The sequence below is a fragment of the Podarcis vaucheri genome, assembly GCF_965113315.1.
Source record: "Podarcis vaucheri genome assembly, chromosome: 10".
Classification (NCBI taxonomy): Eukaryota; Metazoa; Chordata; class Lepidosauria; order Squamata; family Lacertidae; genus Podarcis; species Podarcis vaucheri.
Window position 1 is genome coordinate 40,057,251 of NC_138748.1, and position 21,838 is coordinate 40,079,088.

The window sequence follows — 21,838 nt, forward strand, 5'->3', positions numbered from 1 at the left end:
ATTCCTAAGTAAATATCTTAATTCTTTGGTAATACAAGATGAATTTATATCCTTAGCAACAGAAAAACAAGAATTTGATATTTGTAGGTTTAATTTTATGCATTGTTAAAAACAAATGGGCAGTAACGAGATCTGAGCTACATCTTATGAAGTGATATGGGAAGTTGAAAACAAAAATAATGTGTAATGTACTTAAGATGGATTACATGAAAAAGTAATAAATATAAAAATATAAAAAGACATACTGGCCTAAGAAACTAGGTAGATGAAAATATAATTCCAGCCATGGATGGCCATGGGTGTAGTGCAGAGGGGACAGCTGTCCCCCAAATCAATAGAAATCTGAAGTTCTGCCCCCCGCATAAAAGCTTGTCCCCCTCTAACAAAAATCCTGGCTACACCCATGTGGATGGTTAAAGAAAAAGTTCATTGCAAGAAAATCTTACAAGTTCTACTACACCAGAACAGTACCTCCTTGCAGTTTTCTACACTGGTCAGACTGATTTTTAACACTTATTTAATTAGTGCTAAAACATGGTGCGTGTATCTCTTTTTCTTTTATTATTGTTATTCTCTTTTATTATTTATTTTTAATTCTGTAACTTTTTATTGTTTGTAAAATTCTAATAAATATCAATTTTAAAAAAAAAACAACACATGGTGCGTATGCAGGTGATTTCAAAACAAAGTTTTTAATATTGTTGGCAGTTCAGCTTTTACAGGAATTATCTGTAAAATTACTAGCAATTATCACAACCTACGTTTTTTTAAGAAAACCTTTGATCACGCAACCAGTGCCAAACCCAATTGTTCCTTTTACGTAATAAAACAACTTGTCGCCCAGCAAGTACTTTTAAAACCTGCCTTGCGCAAGTGGAATTAACAAACTGGGCGAGTTGCGAGAAGGTGGCTTCGTGCGTTGCGCAACAAATCCGGCCGAAAGCTTGTCCGCGTGACACCCGGGCCGCTTCTCCGGGGCAAGACGATCAAAGGGGAATACAGCAGCGCACGGGAGAATAACACTTCATGTTTAAATGGTTTTTATTATTATTATTAACAGAATCACAAGGCCCTTGAGGAGCTGATGTAGTAAACAAAGGCTCTTTCTCTCCTCACAATGGGCGCCTCACCAGTTCTCCGCCTACAGACCCCGCTTCCCCAATCCCGGTCCCGTCCAAGGTCGACCCCGGTAGAAACAACTTGGTTACTTTCCCCTCTCCCTATCGGGAAAGTAACGACATATCTCTGCCCGCGTCTGCCTCATTTACTGTACAAGCCCCGCCCCTCGACAATCGAAGCTCCCCGTCGCGGGAGAAGCGTTCGGGCCGCGCTCTCCGCCGCTCCCGCCTGACTCGAATTTAAACTGCGCGACAGGGAGCTCGCGCAAAGTATCGACTCTGAGGGGAAACCAGCGCGCAGCTCCTCTCCGCCGCGCAGCCAATCACAGCGCAGCTCTGCGATTGCGCCGACCAATGCCGGCGCGCTTTATTGGCGGGCGGGCGAAGGAGCGGGGGCGTTCGCGCTGTGCGGGAGTTGGGTGCGTTAAGCAAGGCTGTTCGTCCCTCTCTCTCCATCCCGCCCCTCCTCTTCCTCCTCCTCTCCTTCCTCCCTCCCGCCACCCTCCTCCTCCTCCTTCCCCTCTTTGTTGGCGGTTCCTTCTCTCTCGCTGTCTCCTGGGAGGGCGGCGACAAGAGCCCGAGCCTGGCGATGCCCGAGTTCCTGGCGGACCCGTCGGTGCTCACCAAGGAGAAGCTGAAGAGCGAGCTGATCGCCAACAATGTGAGCCTGCCGGGCGGCGAGCAGCGCAAGGACGTGTATGTGCAGCTCTACCTCCAGCACCTCACCTCGAGGAACGCGCCGGGAGCCCAGGCGCAGCCCGACTTCTCCAGCGAAGAGGAGCAGGAGCCCAGCCCGGTCGTCGCCAGGAACAGAATCGGCGGAGATGGCGCCGCGACCGTCGCCGTGGGCCGGGTAAGCCGCGCCGCCCTCCTCCTCCTGCTCCCCGTGGCCGTTATCTGGCGCCAGAGCAGATTACGAGCCTGGAAAGCGGCCTTCGAGCGCTGAGGGGGCGGCGGAGTTTTCCCGCTTTCTCTCACAGGGGGCGGCGCCATGTTTCCTCACGGGCGGGCGGGGCGCGCGCGCGGAGAGAGAGGGATGATGGCTGCGCGTGGATAGAAACTGCTTTGGCGCAAGCAGGCAGGCAGGAAGTCTGCGGGGGGAAGGGGGCGCTTGGTAAGCTGAAAGGTGCCTCTCTCCAACCTCTAGTGGCAAAACGCGACCGGAATGGCCAAAGATGGGCCCTCTGACCTGGGCTGCCCTCTGATTCCCCCCGCCCCAAAAGCTGTCACCTGCCGCCCTCCTCTGGCGCTGCAGACCGCTCTTTCTATAAGGAGGGTTGCGAAGAGCTCTCCTAAAAGGAGTTTGAAGTTAGCGGGCGCCCTGCCAGGCGCAAGAAGGGCTTCACTTCTGCATAACTTGTCGCTGGCAAGGCACGTGGTGGGCCTTGGATCCGCGCCCTGTACTACACCAGGCCCCTTCTTCTCCACGTGAAAAATCTGAGCTAGGCCCCTGGCGACCCACGTTGTCATCCTTAGCAGCACTTTCGCGACAAGAGTACGTTTCCTTGAGCGCACGAACCTACTTCCATGTTGCACTGGGCGTGAATGTGAGGTTTGGGACAGTAAAAGTGGTTGCCTTTGTAAAATCCCTTTTAAGCTTGTTTATTTAAAGCTGTTCTGCACTTTTATGGCTGAACTTCTTTGACTGTTTTTTGCTCCTTTTGCGTAACCGATCAGAGGCATTCTTGTTTCCAAGTAATCTTCCCTTGCCTCTTTAAAAACAGTCCTCTAAAAGGCAATTTAATGAACATAGCCATAAAATAACGTGTTGCAAGATTCTGCATCTTGTCATGACTTGAAAGTTTTCAAGCAGGGATTCAGTTTCAAATAACAGGTGTTTGGTGTCAAAAGAGTTGTGACTTTTGGAGTACTGAACAGCTAAGTTGAAGGAGCTGTGCAGATAGGGAAATATTAGGTGACCAAACGTCTGTTGAAGCACCTCAGAGAGTTGACCTGATATTTAAAGGGCACATAAATGTTGACCCTGCTTGAGCTCTCCTCTGAAACCTACAAGAAAGAGCAGAAGAAAGTGTAGCTAGAAATTTCTGCCTAACGTAGAAAATGAAATTATGGATTTTAACAACTTCCATCTGTGTTTTTGTTTAAAATTCCCCAGTCTTAATTATCCTTTGGAACGATGCCTCATGGATTTTGCTTTTAGGGCAATCCTGTGTAGCAATTTCAGCAATGAAAATATTGGCAAATCCAATTTAAATTTGCAAGTGCACCTCCAGAAAAGGAATACTAACCAGAAAGTTTGGGACAACCACTCCAAAATGCTTGATGTGGTGTTTGTGCCTGCGGATCATTTGTTTCTGAGACACTGAACCATTTATCTGGAAGTGTCCTTTATTTCTGTGGATGGCTACAGTATATAACAAACATTCATTTTTATTTTTATTTTTGCAATACTAGAAACAAAGTAACTCTTGTATCTTCAGAGGAAAAAGTTCCAAATCTAAACATATTTTATTTACTTAGGTAACCTGCTTTTCATTCAAATTAATCCAAGAGCAGGCACATAAAAATATGTGCTTCATAATAAAACAATCTGAAAAATCAAATCACAATGACAGTAAATCATATTTACATACTCACCTGGGTTTATTAATATACAGCCATACCTCAGAGTGTAAATGCCTTGTGGAACGTTTTGGCTCCTGAACACTGCAAACCCAGAAGTGAGTGTTGCAGTTTGCAAACATTTTTGGAACGTGAACGTCTGACACGGGTTCCAGTTGGCTGCAGGAGCTTCCTGCAGCCAGTTGGAAGCCACGCCTTAGTTTCTGAATGCTTTGGAAGTCAAACAGACTTTGGGAACAGATTCCATTCGACTTCCGAGGTACGATTATATAAATGTATAGGATTGCACTACACAGAAATTTGCTTTACAGTTGCTAATCTGATGGAATGACTTTCACAATAGCCCTATTGGTGACTTATTTAAAATCATGAATAATCTATCCAACTAATGCTTAGAGAAAATATGCAGTTCATTTCTTTTAAAGGCATCTGGGTTCTCCACAGTATAAAATAAACAACAAATAATACTTTTTATTTGAAAGTCTGCTTTGCATGAGACCTTAGGTCACTCAGGTAATTAAGAAGAAAGTATTAAATGTGAATCGGCAAGACCTTGTATTTAAAAGGGTAGCTGACTTTGCCTTGGCTAAGTTTCCATGGTAAACCAGTTGGGTTTTTCCACCATTCGCTTATCCAAGGCTGTTAAATGTACAATTCATTAAATAGATTTTCAAAAGAGTAATGAGGGCTTTCTCAAATTTTTAATTGGAAAAAAATTAAATTAAAATGTGTTTGAATATTGGATAAATTTTCCAATAGCCCAAAATAATGAAACTCAGTAATTGATTGAGGGTGGGGAAGGGAATTAATATAATTTACTTAGTAAAAAGTGTTACTTTGACATTGTGTTACTGGAATATTTTATTTTGAATATTTCAAAACATCACAATTTGGTAGCATATATTTCCCTCATATTATTTGGATTTTAAGAAAAATGTAGATGTACCGTACTCAAAATTAATGTATAATTATGAAAGTTTAGTTAATAAAATAAGTTAGTCTTCAATGTGCCATGAGACTTGTTTTGTTACAATATGATGCATTTAATAAATGTTAAATTGATTTGAGTTGAGTTGTAGAAGGTAGGTGCAGTTAACTATGTGCACTATGAAATGTGAACAGTACAAAATGAATATTAAACTAGGGTTTTGTTTTTCCAGTCATGGGGGGGAATTTGTGATGCAATGATGAATTGAGGAGGATAAACAATTGAGAACTCTGCTTCCCATTCCACCAGCACAACAGAGACTTGTTCATGGAACAGGTGCATAGATTCCTTATCCTCTGCAGACTAACCCAATAGTGCAATTGCCCTGTCGTAGGAGTTGCCAGTGTGGTGCCCTTCAGATGCTGTTGGATTACAATTTTCTTTATCTCTGATCATTTACCAGTGCTGGCCAGGGCTGATGGGAAGTGTAGTCCAGTAACACCCAGAGAATACTATTTTGACAACCCTTTCCCTGTTAGTGAGCTTCAGCACTAGCTGAGGAGGAAAGCTTCTAATCTTGAGTGGCACTGTGTGAGAAGCAGCTATTATCTGTTCGCTGTGCTGTATGGGAGAGTTAAAGAAGGGTTGGAGTGAAAGAATACACGTGTTTACACTTCTCTAGGATGACATAAGTTGTTGAAGCCTGTGTCATTCATAGTTGATAGAGGTCTGGAGAGTGAGTTAATTAGGATAAGTGAACACTTTTCCTCCATGCCACCCTTATTAAATAGTCTGTAGCAGTTCATATCATTCTAGACTATATGGAAGGAATTAGGGGATGCATACCCCTTAATGTAGTCATTCTCTGACTCTTAATTCTTCTTCCCCCAGGATATGAAATAGGATTCTGGAAGAGAACTTAGGGTATAAGCTATTTTGGAGTTGATCTTGTTCATTTCACTCCTTTTTCCTGACTCAACCACCTTCAACAGTGGACAGAAGTGACTACACTCAGTCCTCATAGGGTTTTTAAAGATGACTTTTAAAATATATATTTAACAATTTTTTTGTCTGCATACTTAAAGTTTCACTTGAATATATAGAATATATACTTTGCCTAAAGCAATTTTGATGTTAATATGTTATAGCTAACATATAGCTATCATATATGTAATAGAGCTGAGGAGAAATAATGTGCAAATGCAGTATATCTGTAGCAGTATTCTACTTAATTTCAACTCCTTTAGCAGGATAGTGAACCAAAATTACTGATTGATGAGAAACTTTGCTGGCATTTGTGGGTAGCCAACCTGGTTGCAAGTTCATTTTATGTTAGCCAGTTGGTTGTTGTCTTTAAGTCATGCTGAAGCAACTTAAAGGCCAACCTACCTTTCAAATAGATACCGTATTTTTTGCACCATAACACTCACTTTTTTCCTCCTAAAAAGTAAGGGGAAATGTCTGTGCGTGTTATGGAGGGAATGCCTACGGGTGGCATGCCTACGGATTTTCCTCCTCTAAAAACTACGTGCATGTTATGGTCTGGTGCGTGTTATAGAGCGAAAAATACGGTATTTATATCTGTTCAGTGCTTCTCTATATGCAGCTTTCCCCATTTGGTACTGCAAGAGATGTTCTACTGGGGAAAGTAAGAGTATGTTCTGCTGACTTTGATGCCTCCTACTGGCTATGTTTGCAACTGCTAGAAGTTCTATTCTCTGCTTGAAATTATTTCAAAGAATCATGGAATTGTAAAGTTGCAAGGGATGATGAAGGTCATCTAGTCCAGGCTCCTGCAATACAGCTAAATATTTACTGGTAGTTGTGGCTCCAGATATTGTTTGACTCTGAATTCCCACCCTAGCCAGATGAGCAGTGATCAGGGCGGGTAGGTGTTGTAATTGAACAACATCTGGAGGACCACAGATTCCCCATCCCTGTGATAAAGCAATGATTATTTTCTTTTCAGAAATTGTCATAAAAAGCAGAAGGGTCTTGCACCCCAAATACTGAGTTAGGAGTTTAAAGTACTTCAGTATCATCTTATCTTGATTGGTTCTCAAGCTTTTTGCTTAACTTAATGTGTGCCAAGGCTGTAGCTTAATTTCATTTTACAAAAGAGGCCCAATTTTGTCCTCCTATCCTTCAGGGCTGCTAAATCTCTAGTACAAATTTGTTTGAGGCAGTCATAGATTACAGGGATAAATGTTAAAGTTCAAATGGTTGAACAATTTTGTGTGTATAAAATGCTTGTGCCAAAATGTGTGCCATCAGAGTAGCACTTGGGACATAGCTGATTCTATTTCAGTAGAAAGACTTGACTTTTGGCTGGGCCTTTCTGGCTGTGATTTTTATTATTGGAGAACATTTCTGTTTCTAAATTCTTACATGTAGTGTGTAAAGTCTGTTATAGGAATGATTGGAAGAATTTCCTGGAAAGCAAACTTTTATACTTGTCCCATGTTCCTACTTTATATCCCCCCCCCCCCCGTTATAAGATTGTGAAATATGTTCATCTCAGTTGGCCAAATATATTGATTATCAGATTTCTGTAATATTTACTAGCAATACTTGTTCTCTGTTTGTGGGTTGCCATGGATCCACAAGGAGGCTATGCTAATTACTTGAGGCTGTTCCAGAATATAGAAATGCATTTGCAGAAATGTGCTTCAATTTTCTTCCCTTGGCTATTTTGTAATGAAGATTTTATGGCATTCCATATGTGAATTGTTAAATAGACTATGTAATAGTGAAAAGTTAGAAACTAGGGTTTTTATTCAGTACTGTGCAACAGGATTCCTGTTTTTTCTCCTGCTCTGCATACTCTAAAAATCTGCTGTAGAGGGTCCCCCAGCCTTCCAGAGCTATGTATTGGTATTGTGTTATTTTTATAGAGACAAAAGAACCAAACATATCCAAAGTTATGCTGTTCCCTGGAAGGTCTTTAGAGTAGCATAATTGGGAAAGACAAGACCTCGGGTTACACACGATTCAGGTTATAGACTCTGCTAACCCAGAAATAGTACCTCGGGTTAAGAACTTTGCTTCAGAATGAGAACAGAAATCGTGCTCCGGCGGCTTGGCGGCAGCAGGAGGCCCCATTAGCTAAAGTGGTGCTTCAGGTTAAGAACAGTTTCAGATTAAGAACGGACCTCCGGAACGAATTAAGTACTTAACCTGAGGTACCACTGTAAATATGGTTTTGATTTGTTGCACACAGTTCATTCTTTAGTGACAGTGCAGAAATGTTGAAGTAACATAGGCCAAAAGGAAGTGACATAACCTGATTTTTAAAAAGCAAAACTCCATCAAGGCCTGGGAATTGTTAGCTGGTGGTGCAAACTATTCTTAGTAATGGAAAGGGCATGAAGAAGGTGGTAGCATATTTTTTCACAGTATTAATAGGATTAACTATACAGTGGTACCTCGCAAGACGGAAAACCCGCAAGACGAAAGGGTTTTCTGTTTTGGAGGCGCTTCGCAAGACGAATTTCCCTATGGGCTTGCATCGCAAGACGAAAGCCCATAGGGAAAATGCTGGCGGTCGGGAGCAAAGACTTTCGCCCACAGCCGGCCTTCAGAAGAGGACCTCTTCTGAAGGCCGGCGGGGGGCAAAAGTCTTTGCTCCCCCCCGCCTGCCCCGGGCGATCTTAAAATGCTGGCGGGCGGGAGCGAAGCGTTCGCTGCCGACCCCCAGCATTTTAAAATCTCCCCGTGTCCTGGGAAGATTTTAAAATGCTGGGGGTCGGGAGTGAAGCGCTGCAGACCCCCAGCATTTTAAAATCTCCCCGTGTCCTGGGAAGATTTTAAAATGCTGGGGGTCGGGAGCGAAGCGCTGCCGACCCCCAGCATTTTAAAATCTCCCCGTGTCCTGGGAAGATTTTAAAATGCTGGGGGTCGGGAGCGAAGCTGGCCCCGCCGCCCCACTTCGGAAAGCTGTTCCCCACTTCGCCGCCCCACTTCGGAAAGCTGTTCCGAAGTGGGGCGGGGACACCTGGCCCCGCCGCCCCACTTCGGAAAGCTTTTCCGAAGTGGGGGGGGGGCGGGAACGCCTGCCCCAGCCGCCCCACTTCGGAAAGCTGTTCCGAAGTGGGGCGGGGGGGCGGGGACGCCTGCCCCATCCGCCCCACTTCGGAAAGCTGTTCTGAAGTAGGGCGGGGGGCGGGAACACCTTCTGAAGGCGGGCAGGGGGCGAAAGTCTTTGTCCCCCCTGCCTGCCTTCCCAGGGGCTTTTAAATCGCCCCGGACAGCGGAGAAGTCCTCCGCTGTCCCGGGGTGATTTTAAAATGCCGCCCGCCAGCATTTTAAGATCGCCCGGACAGCGGAGAAGTCCTCCGCTGTCCCAGGGTTTTTTAAAATGCTGGGGGTGGGAAGAAAAGCCCTTGTCCCCCCCCCCAGCCTTCAGAAGAGGTCCGGGGACAGACTGTCCCCGGACCTGTCCTGAAGGTGGTTTCCCTAGGAACGCATTAATTGATTTTCAATGCATTCCTATGGGAAACCGTGCATCGCAAGACGAAAAAACCGCAAGAGAATTGCGGAACGAATTAATTTCGTCTTGCGAGGCACCACTGTATAGGGAAGTTGCCTTATTTTCCATTCGGCTCCAAAATATCAGTACGCAGGAACACTTAAGATGGAATCTGGATTGCTCTGGTGGTATTGCTCCTCATGCTTATGTTATTGTGTATTTACACACTTAATAACCTAGTTCTACAATGCAGTTAACACTTTGGCTATCTCTTCCCAGAAGGCAACAAAGAAAACTGACAAACCGAGGCCAGAAGAGCAGGATGATATAGATGTAACAGATCTCAGTAATGAAGAACTCAAAGATCAGCTTCTGAGATATGGTGTGAATCCAGGTCCTATTGTGGGTAAGTTAATACTCTGTAGTATCTCATTAATAGTGTTTTTTTTTAATAAAAATAATAATCACGTGCTTGGTGGTGTTCACTTCATCAACATTAGTTATTGCCCAGCCCCTCCAGGCTGGCAGAAATAGCATTTCCTTTGGTCAGTGCTACAATGTCTGCCATTAACTTGGATGCTTGGAAGGTGCACAAGTCCATAATACTTGTCCATACACTCAGTAAACAAGAATTTAGCACCTCAAATCATTTTGCATAATGCTGATTAGCAGGATACAAGCAGAAGCTGTTCTTGAGTCATATAAACCTGTGGCCCTGCAAACATTGATAGGTTCCAACTCCCATCAGCCCCAGCCCCAGCCCCAGTGATCATGGGTGATGGGAATTCTGGTTCAGCAATTTCTAGGCCACCCATCCCTGGTATAAATAATGACACTCCACATGGGAAATGAGAAGGTTTGCATAAAGGTGGTGTAACCATGAAATTACTGTTGCAGATAGCAATTTAGAATTTGAAAAACTGCTACTAGTACTTTGTTGGATGTACCTAAGCTCACTGACTGTTTGGATACATGACAGACTTAAGATGTGTTTATGGGCTTTGTGCGGCCTTGCCCCTCTTCCAGATTTGAACCTATGTTGATGTTACACTTTGTATATATGAACAAATAATACTTCTATAATCTGGCTTAATTTTGTGCCAAGGCCACAGTTTTCTGCTAAACTTGCCCCTGCCCAAGAAAAAACCCTCTGCTGCTATTTAGCTCAATGTGTTGTTTGCAGAAAAGAGCATATTCAGGGGCCAATAGCACTGTAGGTAGGGGTGGGGATTGCTGATGGGAAATAGGCACAGGACTTTAATGCAGGGTGATTTATGGCCCTGGATCACCGCTTTTCTGTCACAATAAAAGTGGCCAGCTTCACCACACTTCAGTAAGTGTATTTGTTGTAATGCATTGTTTGGCCCTGAGAGGCCCACCAACATGTTTGCATGCCTCTTGTTCCCTCACACCTTCCTGGATCTTGCAAACTCCATAAAAGTGTTTCTTTCACATCCTCAAACGAATCCATCAAGCTTCCTCATCTGTCATTTCATAATCACATAATTCAAGAAACAGTATTGAACCTAAAAACATTCAGCAATAAAATGTGGCCTTGTTTACTTGTTTACTTTATGTTAACTGAGGGTTTTCCATTTTGTTTTGTGATTGTTTTGGCTATCCTCAAAGGTTCCTACTTTTGCCACCTTGATTCATATAAAGGTTCCCCAGGTTTATTAGTTCATTTTACATTGGCACCCTTTTTAAAAAGAAAAACGCTCTTACCTGACAGATACTAGAGTATCTTCTCCTGTTAGTTTCAGCCTGCTCTTTCCTTTACTGCTGTGGGATTTCTTAACTGAAAACTGTTGAAATACACAAGCTTCAAAATGCTGCTTAAAAGCTTGCAGTGCACTGTCTGTTAATCTTGGTGATTCACTGAACAAAGTGGGGAAAATGGAGTTTCTTATCAACTCACATATAGAAACTAGAACTTTTTGTCTATTCTGAGATATCTAATTTCCTGTTCTTCTCTAGCTACTACAAGGAAGCTGTATGAGAAGAAATTACTGAAGCTGAAAGAGCAGGGCCAAGAGCCAAGTTCTTTCATACCTGCACCAATTGTTTCTTCATCTGCAGAGAACAACAAACAAAATGGAAATAATGACTCGGATCAATACAGTGACAACGAAGAAGGTAGAAATAAATCCAAAGAAATATGAATAGCTGACAAGGAAGATGTTAAAATAATAGTTTATGGTAGATTAGAAATAGTTCCTGGGTTTGATTGCTTTCTATTGGTCACCATTTTCCTTACCACATGTAGAAGGTAATGCCCCATTTGAGACCTCATGTTCAATTTAATACAGGAACTCTCGAGTTGAATAGTGCATTCTATAAGTAAACTTGGATAAGGGAGGAGAAGAAACTATGCCTGTGACTCAACCCTGGTCATGTAAGGTTGGGAGCAGGAAGAAGAATGATGTGAGATTATCACCTATTCAGAATACTTTGTATGAGAAATTGGGCACAGCACTTTTATCTATGTGATAATGATATATGTGCACTAGTTCTAGGTAACTTCAGGCTCTCCTTCTGTAGTCTCACTATTTAAATGATGCCCATGTTCTTAATAACCCAATTTACCCATATTTACTGAGAAGTATGTCTCACTGTATTGACTGAGGCTTACTCCGTAGAAATGTATTTAGGGTTTCTATCCAATAATAAACTAGAACTTGATCAATTTATAATATTTTTTAAATTCTGCACAGTAATGAGTAATGGAAAGGAATCTTTAAATGTGTCAACAATTCTTTTTACAGAAAATATTAATTTCAGGTTTTTTTAATGAGACAAATAGTTATGACTAACTTCATATGAAGACTTTTTCCCAGTTAGCTGCTTAGTTTAGCAAATGAGAAAATTTGGACTGCATAACCCTAACCTTTAAATTTTAGGGCCAAGCCCATTTCAGCATTAACTATCATTTGTTGCCATAGGGGCAATATCTATAGTCAGTGTGTGCTTTGAATAGACATATATACCAGGGGTCAGCAAACTTTTTCAGCAGGGAGCCGGTCCACTGTCCCTCAGACCTTGTGGGGGGCCAGACTATATTTTGAAAAAATAGTGAAAGAATTCCTATGCCCCACAAATAACCCAGAGATGTATTTTAAATAAAATGACACATATGTAAAAACATGCTAATTCCCAGACCGTCTGTGATCTGGATTTAGAAGGCAATTGGGCTGGATCCGGCCCCCAGGCCTTAGTTTGTCTACCCATGATATATACTGAAGAAGTAGATGCAATATTTCTTAAATTATAATAGTATTAATAGTCTCACATTATCAACTACTGAAACAGTAATATTCTGGAAGACTCTGCCAATCACTGGATGGGTTGTTTTTATGGATTTGTATCTGTACCATCAGTCTTCTCAAAATCAACTTTAGCTCCTCCATTCAAACTGTCACCAACTGCCAGAGAGATAGTACTAGGTTTCAGATGAAGAAAAGACATAAATTGCTTTACTGTGATCACATACTTGTTGATTGATGTCCTTTCTAACTTGTGTTCACATCAGATGAAATAAAATTTATACTTTATTTGAACTAATAACTCATCAGCTGCTTAGTGTCAGGTCTTACGCATTCAGAAGAAATCAGAGCATGTTGTTTGGAGAAGTCTTATTTCCAGCAGCTGCATTGGCATTGATATTTCTGTTTTACGTTTTATTTCAATACTACCTCCTGCACAACTTCTTTACACCATGTTTGAAGCATACTATAAAAACCATAACAATATTGAGCAAAGAGTGTAAAATATTAGATAACAGAAGATAAAACTATAGAAGCTGTACTGGTCCCTAAAACCAGTTTTAAAATGTAAAATATTATATCTTAGTACAGTAGTGTTTTTTTTTCTTTTTCTTTTAAGAAGTTAAATTTATTGCTTGGAATTTCAAGTCTTGCTTGAAATACTTTTCAGAATGTTTGCAAATATTTCAAATTCCAAGGAGGAAGCCTACACCAAATGGGGAACAAGGGAGCTATGTTAGAGGAGCTCAGATTGCTGGTGTTGGTCCCTCTGGATATTCTTAAATTCAGGGGGTTGTTGTTTGAAAAATATAAATTGAAACAGCTGGTGAAATTGTCACAAGCTGTGATCACACGTTAACCTTTAGCATAATTTGTAGTGTTTGGAAAATATTTCTGTAAATTGCCATTTTTACCTGAAAAAAAAAATAATAATAGATGGCATTTATTCACAGATCCGAAAACAGAATTCAGACTTGAGAAGCGAGAACCACTGAAGGGCAAGACAAAGACTTCAGTTACAGTTAGACAAAGAAAAATTGCCGAACATAATCAGGTACCATTATAGCAGTTTCTTACCAGTTTTATACCATTCTCATGTAAAAATGAGGGTGTCCTTAGAAATTTGACTTACATCTTGTATACACTGGTTAACAGTTGCTTATTTTTAAGGGGCTATAGGCAATTCAGTACTGTATAGCAGTGGAAACTGTCATTTTTCCTGACTGCAGCAAAATGATATATGCTAAATAGAATTAAGTTTCTTGTCTATTTCCTTAATACATTAAAAATGGCACATTTTTGAAAGACGGGAATTGGAAAATAATTGGAAGTGTGGCAGTCTATAATCTTTAAGGAAAACATTTTGTTGGGAACAGGGGGTGTTTGGGAGCTCCCAAAATATTATCTAAATTTGCTCTCCCATTCTTTTCTTTTCATCCTGAATTGCTGCTTTTGGCAACAAGCTTCATGACTATTTTTGTTTTGAAAATAGTTCTTTTTCCTAATAGTAACATCGTACAGCCATAAAGTGTAAACAAAGCATCTTCAGAAGAGGGGAAAACTAGCTTCATTTGCCCTAAGTGCTATTGCTGTGGAGCAAGAAATGGTTGCATGACAGCATCACTGTTACTACTTACTTACTACTAGTAAGAGGGGCTTTTATATGAAAAAGGGGTGCTAAAGTAGCAGCCAACCAGGCTGCAAATCAGCCCCTAAAGGATCATAGGTGATGAGATGGATCAGAGCTTTCTGAACATAATGGAATGGTTACACACTCTGTCAGTCCTGGCAGTGGGGAGGGATCGCTGAAACAGCTTATCCCTCACCATCAAAAAGGAGTGGTGCATTCTGGTTCAGCATTGCCAATTTGTACTGAGTGTCTTGTGAGACGCATATATAGTCAGCTAACCAGCTAACATTGGTCAGTGATGCTTCTTTCATAAGTTGGCAATGTATATTCCTAGCAGGAGCCAGTTCTTTCACCAAATTTCTTAACAGAAAGACCTGCAGATAACTGGGTTTGTATGTTTCTGATCTAGCATGTAGGAATACTTTTGCGCAAGTTCCCAGGATTCTATGGTATGTGGCATAGAAAGCGGTGCTGAAGGCGCCTAATTGCTCCTTTTTGGATTTTGACAAATCATTTCAGAAACTATTTTTTTTACTGGTCATCTAGGTATTTGAAAAAATGTGGCAAGCTTATCTGAGTAAGTCCCATTAAACTTGATGGGGACTTATTTCTGAGCTGATACTTACATAGCATAGCAGTGTCTATTGTGAATTGTATGAGGTCTGGAATGTTCATACATCTTAAGAACACGTAAGGAATAGATCTGTGTGAAACTACAACTAGCCTTTTTCTTTTGATAATAAAAATACTGCTACTAATCAAATATTATAAAAATGAGCCTGCTAAGTAGAATGCCTAAAACTAATGGCATGTTTCTGATTTTTTTTTTATTCTCGTGAAAAATATCCAAATGCATTCACAAATATACAGGGAAAACCCAAGGATTATGGGAATAAATATTTTTCAGTGATCAAAGAAAAAATAACTTGGTATGTTTTAAAGCTTGTCATTCAAGGAATTATGAACAATGCATATTTCTGTATAAATCAGTTTTATAATAAGTACAACCTGACCTCTGATGTGATACATCAATTCAGGCATTAGAGCCATATTGCCAGGTTTATGAGACCATTCACAAGAATGGAATAGAATTGGTTGCTTCCAGTTTCAAGCTATAGCTATTTTGGCTTCCATTAATTAAATGCAACCACATTTCTCAAGCATTTATATATTTAAGTAGGAATTAGAAGACTTCTTTCTAGTTTCTTGTGTTTCCCCCTTCATTGTCAATGTTGGGATCAAGATGTATTATTTCTGTGGGTGCTTACCTAGCCCTGTGCTTTTTCCAAGTGAAAATACTCAATTTCTGTAATTATGTCTCTATCATTGGTTGTGAGCCTTATTTCCAGGTAGGTGTGGATAGGTAGGCAGCCTTAATCAAAAGATACTATGGCCATATGATCACACACTGAACCTGCGGTCACAGATGACAGGAGCTGGAGTTCCATAACACATAGAGTTTACCCCATGTTGGTTATCCCTAATAATTATTTCTGTTTTCTATGATATTTTAAAGAGTAATGTAGGATAGGACCCATGTGTGGCGCCTAAATGTTTCTCTATAACTTGATGCAAGTACTAGGGCACTCGGTAGTGGTCATCTGGTGAAAATATTAAGCACCCATATGCTTGCTAACTTGTCTGATGCTTAAATAGAACTATTCTCAGGATGGAGTTACTGAGACATTCTGGAGAAGTGGATCTTCAAAAAGTGGACTTCTGCAGGCAGTTTCTAGGGAGTCTGCAAGAGTATCAAGAAGAACACCAAGAAAAAGGGTGATGCAAGGCTAATTTGAAATCTAGACTTTTATTTTCCTCCTCAGGGCCCTAGCGACAATTGTACACGTATTTTATGTTTTTGTTTTTTAAACAAACAGGTTGAAACTACAGTACCGCTACCTGTACATGATGCAGTAATATCAAAGAGTACTCCTATAGCTGATACTGTAGTGGCTTCAAGCAACGAGACCCTAGTAAATATATTGAATTTGCAAGAGGTGGTATTCTATAATCTTCCTCCTCCTGGAAAAACACTTTCTGCTTGGAAAAAGGGGGAATGGGGGCTCCTTTAAAAAAGGCATTCTTTAAAAAAGAAATGTGCTGTTGCGCTTAAGTCTGATGCAAAGTAAAGAGTAAAATCAGAAGAAGCAATATTGAATTACATTTTTCTGGCTGGTATCCAACTACATCTGTCTTTCAGCAGAATGAACACTGTTTATGGAATGGATTCCCTCTCCCCTGCATATCTTCATGTGGCCCCAGATCTGCTCCAGAGGGTTGGGGAACCCTCCAGAGCAGATTTGGGGAGGCACAAGGGGCAGAAGGGTGGAGTGCAGGAAAGGGGTGCCCATTGTGCAAATCTGTTCACATGCTGTTGGATATAATCCTCTGAAAGCTGCTCTTCCTTTTGCTTAAGTACATGGGGGTGATGCCTGTAGATAATAGATTAGCTGTTTTCCTTATAATGTATCTATCTGGAATGCACTAATTTTCTTTTAAAACTCTGCAATCAATTTCTGAGGGCTGGCTTCTCATATGTAAGGCTACCTGGTTGGTTAAGATTTTTATTGCTGTTTCTTTTGTTAATTCTGAGTCTGAACAATTTGAATTTCAGCAGGTTGTCAATAGGGTGCCTGGAAATTTCAAGCATGCAGATCCTATACTGTCAATCAGTAACTTCTCAGAGTTGCCCAGAAGAACACCAAAGAAACCATTGATGTCAGCTGAAGTAAATGAATTAAACATAGATTGTTGAATAGAAAGGGGAGGAGGGTGCACTTGCATATATGCATTTTGCTTTTAACTTGGAAATGTCATGCTAACTTAATTCTGAACTATTTTCTCACTTTAGCTTACAGTGTATTCCTGAGTGATGCTTTGTATATTTGAGGCAACCAGGAATTTAGGGATACCTAAGAACTTAAGATTTCATCACATAACTCTTACTGACTACATCAAATGTGAAATTTTAAACAAAATTCATATAACCAAGTCAGCAGAATAGATACAAAATAATTATTTTTCTACTCATCTCTGTTGTGTAGCTTTTTATTTCTTTTAAAAGCTTCTTATGTGCCAATTATTACCTTACTAACAAATAGGAGAATTTGAAATCTCACTACAAATATGTGCTCACTGTTTTTAAAATAGTATTATTCTGTACTGACAGCGTTTTTCACTTTCCACCAAGAGGAAATGGGAAATAAACATAAAATTACTTATATTCAATAGCCATACAATTCAGTTAGGACAGAAGTGCTGACAGTGCCTTTTAAGTCTTCCTTTATCAAGGTAGCCTTTATTACATAACACTATACTTCATGTTGAAAGAACAAAAGGATGGTACTGAAGATCCCTGGATACAATAATGGCCAAAGAGACCAAAATAACCAAACTTTAATCAACAGCTAAACTCCATGCAAGAATCTTCTTAAAGTTTACTCTGCTTACCAAATTCTTTTACAAATCACACAGTGATGCACACTTTCTTTTTCTTTCTCTAGTACAGCTTTCTTGGGCATTTTTTTTTTTTTTAATTCTCCCTTTGTCTAACTTTTTACAGGTCATGGAGAAAACATCTACAGAGGAAAGAAGAGCAGACAGGGATATTCTTAAAGAAATGTTCCATTATGAGGCATCAACACCTACAGGAATTAGGTATTTACAGGTGTAATTATTGTTTCAAGCATGCAGTGACTGCCTTTTTTAGGCTTTGTTAGCACAACTCAGTGCATTTGACTCTGTTATAATAACATTTCTACGAATCCAGTCTTAAAAGGAGTGCTATTTTTTATAATATTAAAAATACGTTTTCCACATTCTTTCATGCTTATCAGTAGCAACTAGAAAACCCTAGATCTTTCAAAGCTGTATATCATTTAAACTGGTGTTTTTAGAAGCAAATCATGTGTTAAGGTACTTGTCACTTCCAGAATCACAGACTGTTTGTTCTAGGATTTGGCTGATTGTTTGAGATATCCAGATCAAAAGCCATCATAGGAATAGTCTTTAATTAGCAGGTAGTATAACCTGCTAAAGTAAATATACTGAAATTACTGCTTCTAAAGCAACATATGATTTGCGCCATACTGCTAAATCACAGAAAATATTTGCAACAGGACTAGGAGGGATGCTTTAGTAATAGGGTACACAGTACAGTTAGTTGCCTTTCACAGAGCTTTGCACCTTGTCTCTCAAGCAGCTATTATGCCCTGAACTTTGTGGAAGATTAAGATCCTCCATCTCATTATATTCCTTAGGTAGAACTCCATGTCATAGATTTTAATTCCCAAGGATGGAACTATCTGATTTACACAGCCAAGTTGGGGACAACACATTGCTCAGGTTTACCCAGCTTCCCTTGGTCTTCTGCTTAGCGTTATAGTCCTGAGTCTGGGCAGGTTGTGCAGGTTTTCTTGCAGAGTAACTTGACCTAAAGTTGTCTGCTTTAGAAGTTGCAGGCCTATAAAAATCCTATACAGTACTAGTACTTGAAACGAGGAATATTGAATGCTGAGAACACTTCTTGTCTGTCTCAAAAGAAGGCCTTTTTATTGGGTGGCATGCATGCTCTGAAGATGGACAGGGGGTGAAAGGGGACAGATCTTCTATTCCCCCCCCCCCATGCTAGCTTGTCGAAAATCTGGCATTCAAAGAACAGGTATCTTAACAAACAATATAAATTTGATGGATATAACATTTAGTATCCATCATGAAGCTCATTCAATGTATTTCCCTTATCATAATCCATAGTTTCGGTGAGGCAAAACACTTGTCTGTCTTCCCTGGAGAGTTGTAAAACCTCAGAGCATTAAATGCCTACCTCATCCCCTCCCAAATGCCTTTTAAAAATGAGGTCTATTTTAGCCTTAAACAAACATATAATTACTTCTCATTAATTAACAGTGCTACCTGCCGCAGACCAATCAAGGGAGCTGCTGGTCGACCGATAGAGCACAGTGACTTCCGGCTGGAGGAAACCTATTCATCAAAATATATCCCCAAATATGTTGCCACAGCAGATCTCAACCCAGAGAAACCAACAATTAAAAAACGTTCCATTCCTATGTGGATAAAAATCCTGCTCTTTGTTCTTATTTCAGTCTTCTTACTTTTGGTCTATCAGTCTATGGAAACCAACCAAGGAAATCCATTCTCCAAATTTCTTAATATTAATAGTAACCTGGAGGAAAAGACAGATTGAGTGTTTGTATGGCACACACAACTTGGTCTCCTATTTAACTGTAGAGATGTCTTCATCCTTCATCTATTTCAGCGACTGCATACAAATAATAGCGGCATCAGAAAAGTGAAATAAACAAGACAGTATAAGTGGACATCACTAACTTTTTTCAGTATTAGGAGATCACTTTGTGCCATAATTAATATTTTTAGATCTCTCTGGAATTTCTTGTAGGATTTATTTTTTTAACGTGGATATCATTACATTCATTTGAGATTGTATATTTGTTTTTGCAAGCTCAAGGGCAAAAGTGATAGTAAAATGTGAAGATGTGTTTTAATGTTTTTATTTCATATTAAAAAGATAATGTACTGAAAATTTCTCTACATTGCCTATTGTTTTTAGGGGTGGGAAGTGCTAAGATAATAAAGGGAAATGCATTTTTGGATGCATTTTGTTGAAACTGTGCAGCTAAGTTTAGTGTATTGTAGTTTAATGGAAAATCCAGCATTTTTTCTGTAGAATACTGTAACATTTTAATAAATAAATGTAAACCTATTGTATACATTTCTGTATCTGTCCTAGTTTTAATTGTAGTAACTCCAATTAACCCTATTCTCTATTTTTAATAATAGTTATCTTTAGTGCTTAATGTCATATCACTGATCAAATTGGCAATAGGTGTCCTTAGAGCAAAACATATTTATTAGTAAAATCGTGTGAAAGAAAATTTACATTAAATAAACTAAACTACTTTTTTACTGAATAATTACAATCTTAAATCATTAACTGCAGATTTAAAATTCCTGTCTTATTACAAAATGGTTATGCTCTCAAGCAAAAACCTCTATTTTTATGTAGGTAAATTGACTTCTATGTGTAGATTTCTTTTTTTCCAACTTAGAATTTTGTTTGAACCATCATGGATGTTCATATTCCAAAACATTTCATACTTTCATTAAAAAGACATTGTTATGTTACCTATTATGTATCAACCAAGGTTAAAAGTTCTGCTGATGGATGCAACAAATTTAGTCTGCCATAATTTGTTATCAGTTGCATTTACCAATCAAGTAACTTCAATTAATTTCAAGTGTGGGTTATTACAAATATAATGTGAATGTATCAATTTGCAGCACATATGGGATCTTGATATTACTGCATATTCTATACAAAATGCAATAAACTTATTTTTAACGTTCTAGTCTCATCAAAAATTGGTATTAATACAATCAAACATTAACCTTAACTTTTGTTGTAAAATTATCTTACTACCTCACCTTACTTGATGCTATAGAGAGGCACATTTATGGAGCAATCCATTGAATCCAATAGGAGAAATTAGTATACCAACTCTAAGGTTGTATTCCCTCCTTCCTCGTTTCCAGGGGCATGCCCATTAGACCAAATGCAGCTCATTTTTGCTCTCTTCACCCTTTCTCTGACATCTCTGAAGAGTCATCCGAGGGCTGCCTGACTATGGAAAGGTAGCTCTAGTATCCCCTTGCTTCTGGACCATAGGAGTACACTCTTAGGCATACTTATTACAGTGGTACCTCGCAAGACGAATGCCTCGCAAGACGAAAGAGTTTTTCGTTTTTTGAGTTGCTTCGCAAGACGAATTTCCCTATGGGCTTGCTTCACAAGACAAAAACGTCTTGCAAGTTTGTTTCCTTTTTCTTAAAACCGTTAATACCCAGGGTGCATTGCTTGAAGAGGTGCTTCGCAAGACGAAAAATTCGCAAGACGAAAAAACTCGCAGAACGAATTAATTTCGTCTTGCGAGGCACCACTGTAGTTCTAATGCAGGGGTCTGCAACCTTTAAGACAAAAAGAGCCACTTGGACCCGTTTTCGAAGAAAAAAACAACTGGGAGCCGCAAAACCATTGCGACATTTAAAACAAATATATCTCCGGAGCCGCGATCTGACAGCGGGCGGGAAGGTGACGTCGGGACGGTGCGTGACTAACGCACACACCACCCCCATGCGACGTCACAGCCAGTACAGCGCCCGCCACAGTGGGAAGTGTCGGGGCGCACAATGTGCCTCCTCCCCTCGCTAGTATCCGCCCCGGAGCCGCGGCAAAGGTGTAAAAGAGCCACATGCGGCTCCGGAGCCGCGGGTTCCAGACCCCTGTTCTAATGTTTTGAAGGGCTTTAGCGTACCTAACTCTGATCAGGCTGTAAGGCTACAGTTCAGAGCACAGGTAGGCTGCTTACATCTCAGTGACCAGTGAGTTAGGCTACTTGTAACTACTGGTCACTAAGATGTAAGCAGCCTACCTGTGCTCTGAACTGTAGCCTTACAGCCTGATCAGAGTTAACTGCACAGTACTGTATTCTAAATAGGTTATGAACTAGTGTGCTTATTACTGACATTTTTTCTTAAATTGTGGTGGTTCATAGGGAAATGTTGAATGTGTCAATGGCAAGTGTTATTTCTATATTTTACACGAAAAAGGTTCCAGATACTTGGCATTTCCACTTAGAGATAGAAGAGATTGAGCCTCATGTGACAGTGATGGATCCAGAAGCGTCCCTAATTTACGTACTCCTTCAGAGGTAGTATAGCCCCATCAAAAACAGGCAACATTTCCAGGCTTAAACCTCAATTGAAATGAGTCTAGAAAATTGGTTTCATCCAAGAAAACCTGGATCTAGCCCT

At 40.3% G+C, this 21,838-nt stretch overlaps 2 protein-coding genes across 12 annotated transcripts in view; one reads left to right on the forward strand and one right to left on the reverse strand.

Annotated features, from left to right (window-relative positions):
* IKBIP (IKBKB interacting protein) overlaps positions 1 to 21,838 on the reverse strand; it is a 433,380-nt gene that overhangs the window by 387,232 nt on the left and 24,310 nt on the right. The gene's annotated exons all lie outside the window — the stretch shown is intronic.
* TMPO (thymopoietin) lies at positions 1,483 to 20,376 on the forward strand. 11 transcript variants are annotated; one of them, XM_082240795.1, is made up of 9 exons: positions 1,483 to 1,971; positions 9,380 to 9,503; positions 11,075 to 11,233; positions 13,314 to 13,414; positions 15,647 to 15,766; positions 15,868 to 15,987; positions 16,605 to 16,718; positions 17,553 to 17,647; positions 18,896 to 20,376. In XM_082240795.1, the coding sequence occupies exons 1-9, from the start codon at positions 1,708 to 1,710 to the stop codon at positions 19,191 to 19,193; spliced, it is 1,395 nt and encodes a 464-aa protein (XP_082096921.1). In that variant the 5' UTR covers positions 1,483 to 1,707; the 3' UTR covers positions 19,194 to 20,376. The 11 variants fall into 11 exon arrangements, with proteins under 11 accessions (XP_082096921.1, XP_082096924.1, XP_082096917.1 ...); XM_082240791.1 differs by having other exon boundaries at positions 1,486 to 1,971; positions 9,377 to 9,503; XM_082240794.1 differs by having other exon boundaries at positions 1,486 to 1,971; positions 9,377 to 9,503; positions 16,608 to 16,718.

What these genes read in the sequence shown, in the direction of transcription:
- TMPO (XM_082240791.1), top strand. Translation starts at nt 1,708, where the DNA reads ATGCCCGAGTTCCTGGCGGACCCGTCGGTGCTCACCAAGGAGAAGCTG. An exon ending in GAATCCAGGTCCTATTGTGG is followed by an intron (nt 9,504 to 11,074) that starts GTAAGTTAATAC and finishes GTTCTTCTCTAG; the next exon opens with CTACTACAAGGAAGCTGTAT. An exon ending in GAAGAACACCAAGAAAAAGG is followed by an intron (nt 15,767 to 15,867) that starts GTGATGCAAGGC and finishes TTAAACAAACAG; the next exon opens with GTTGAAACTACAGTACCGCT.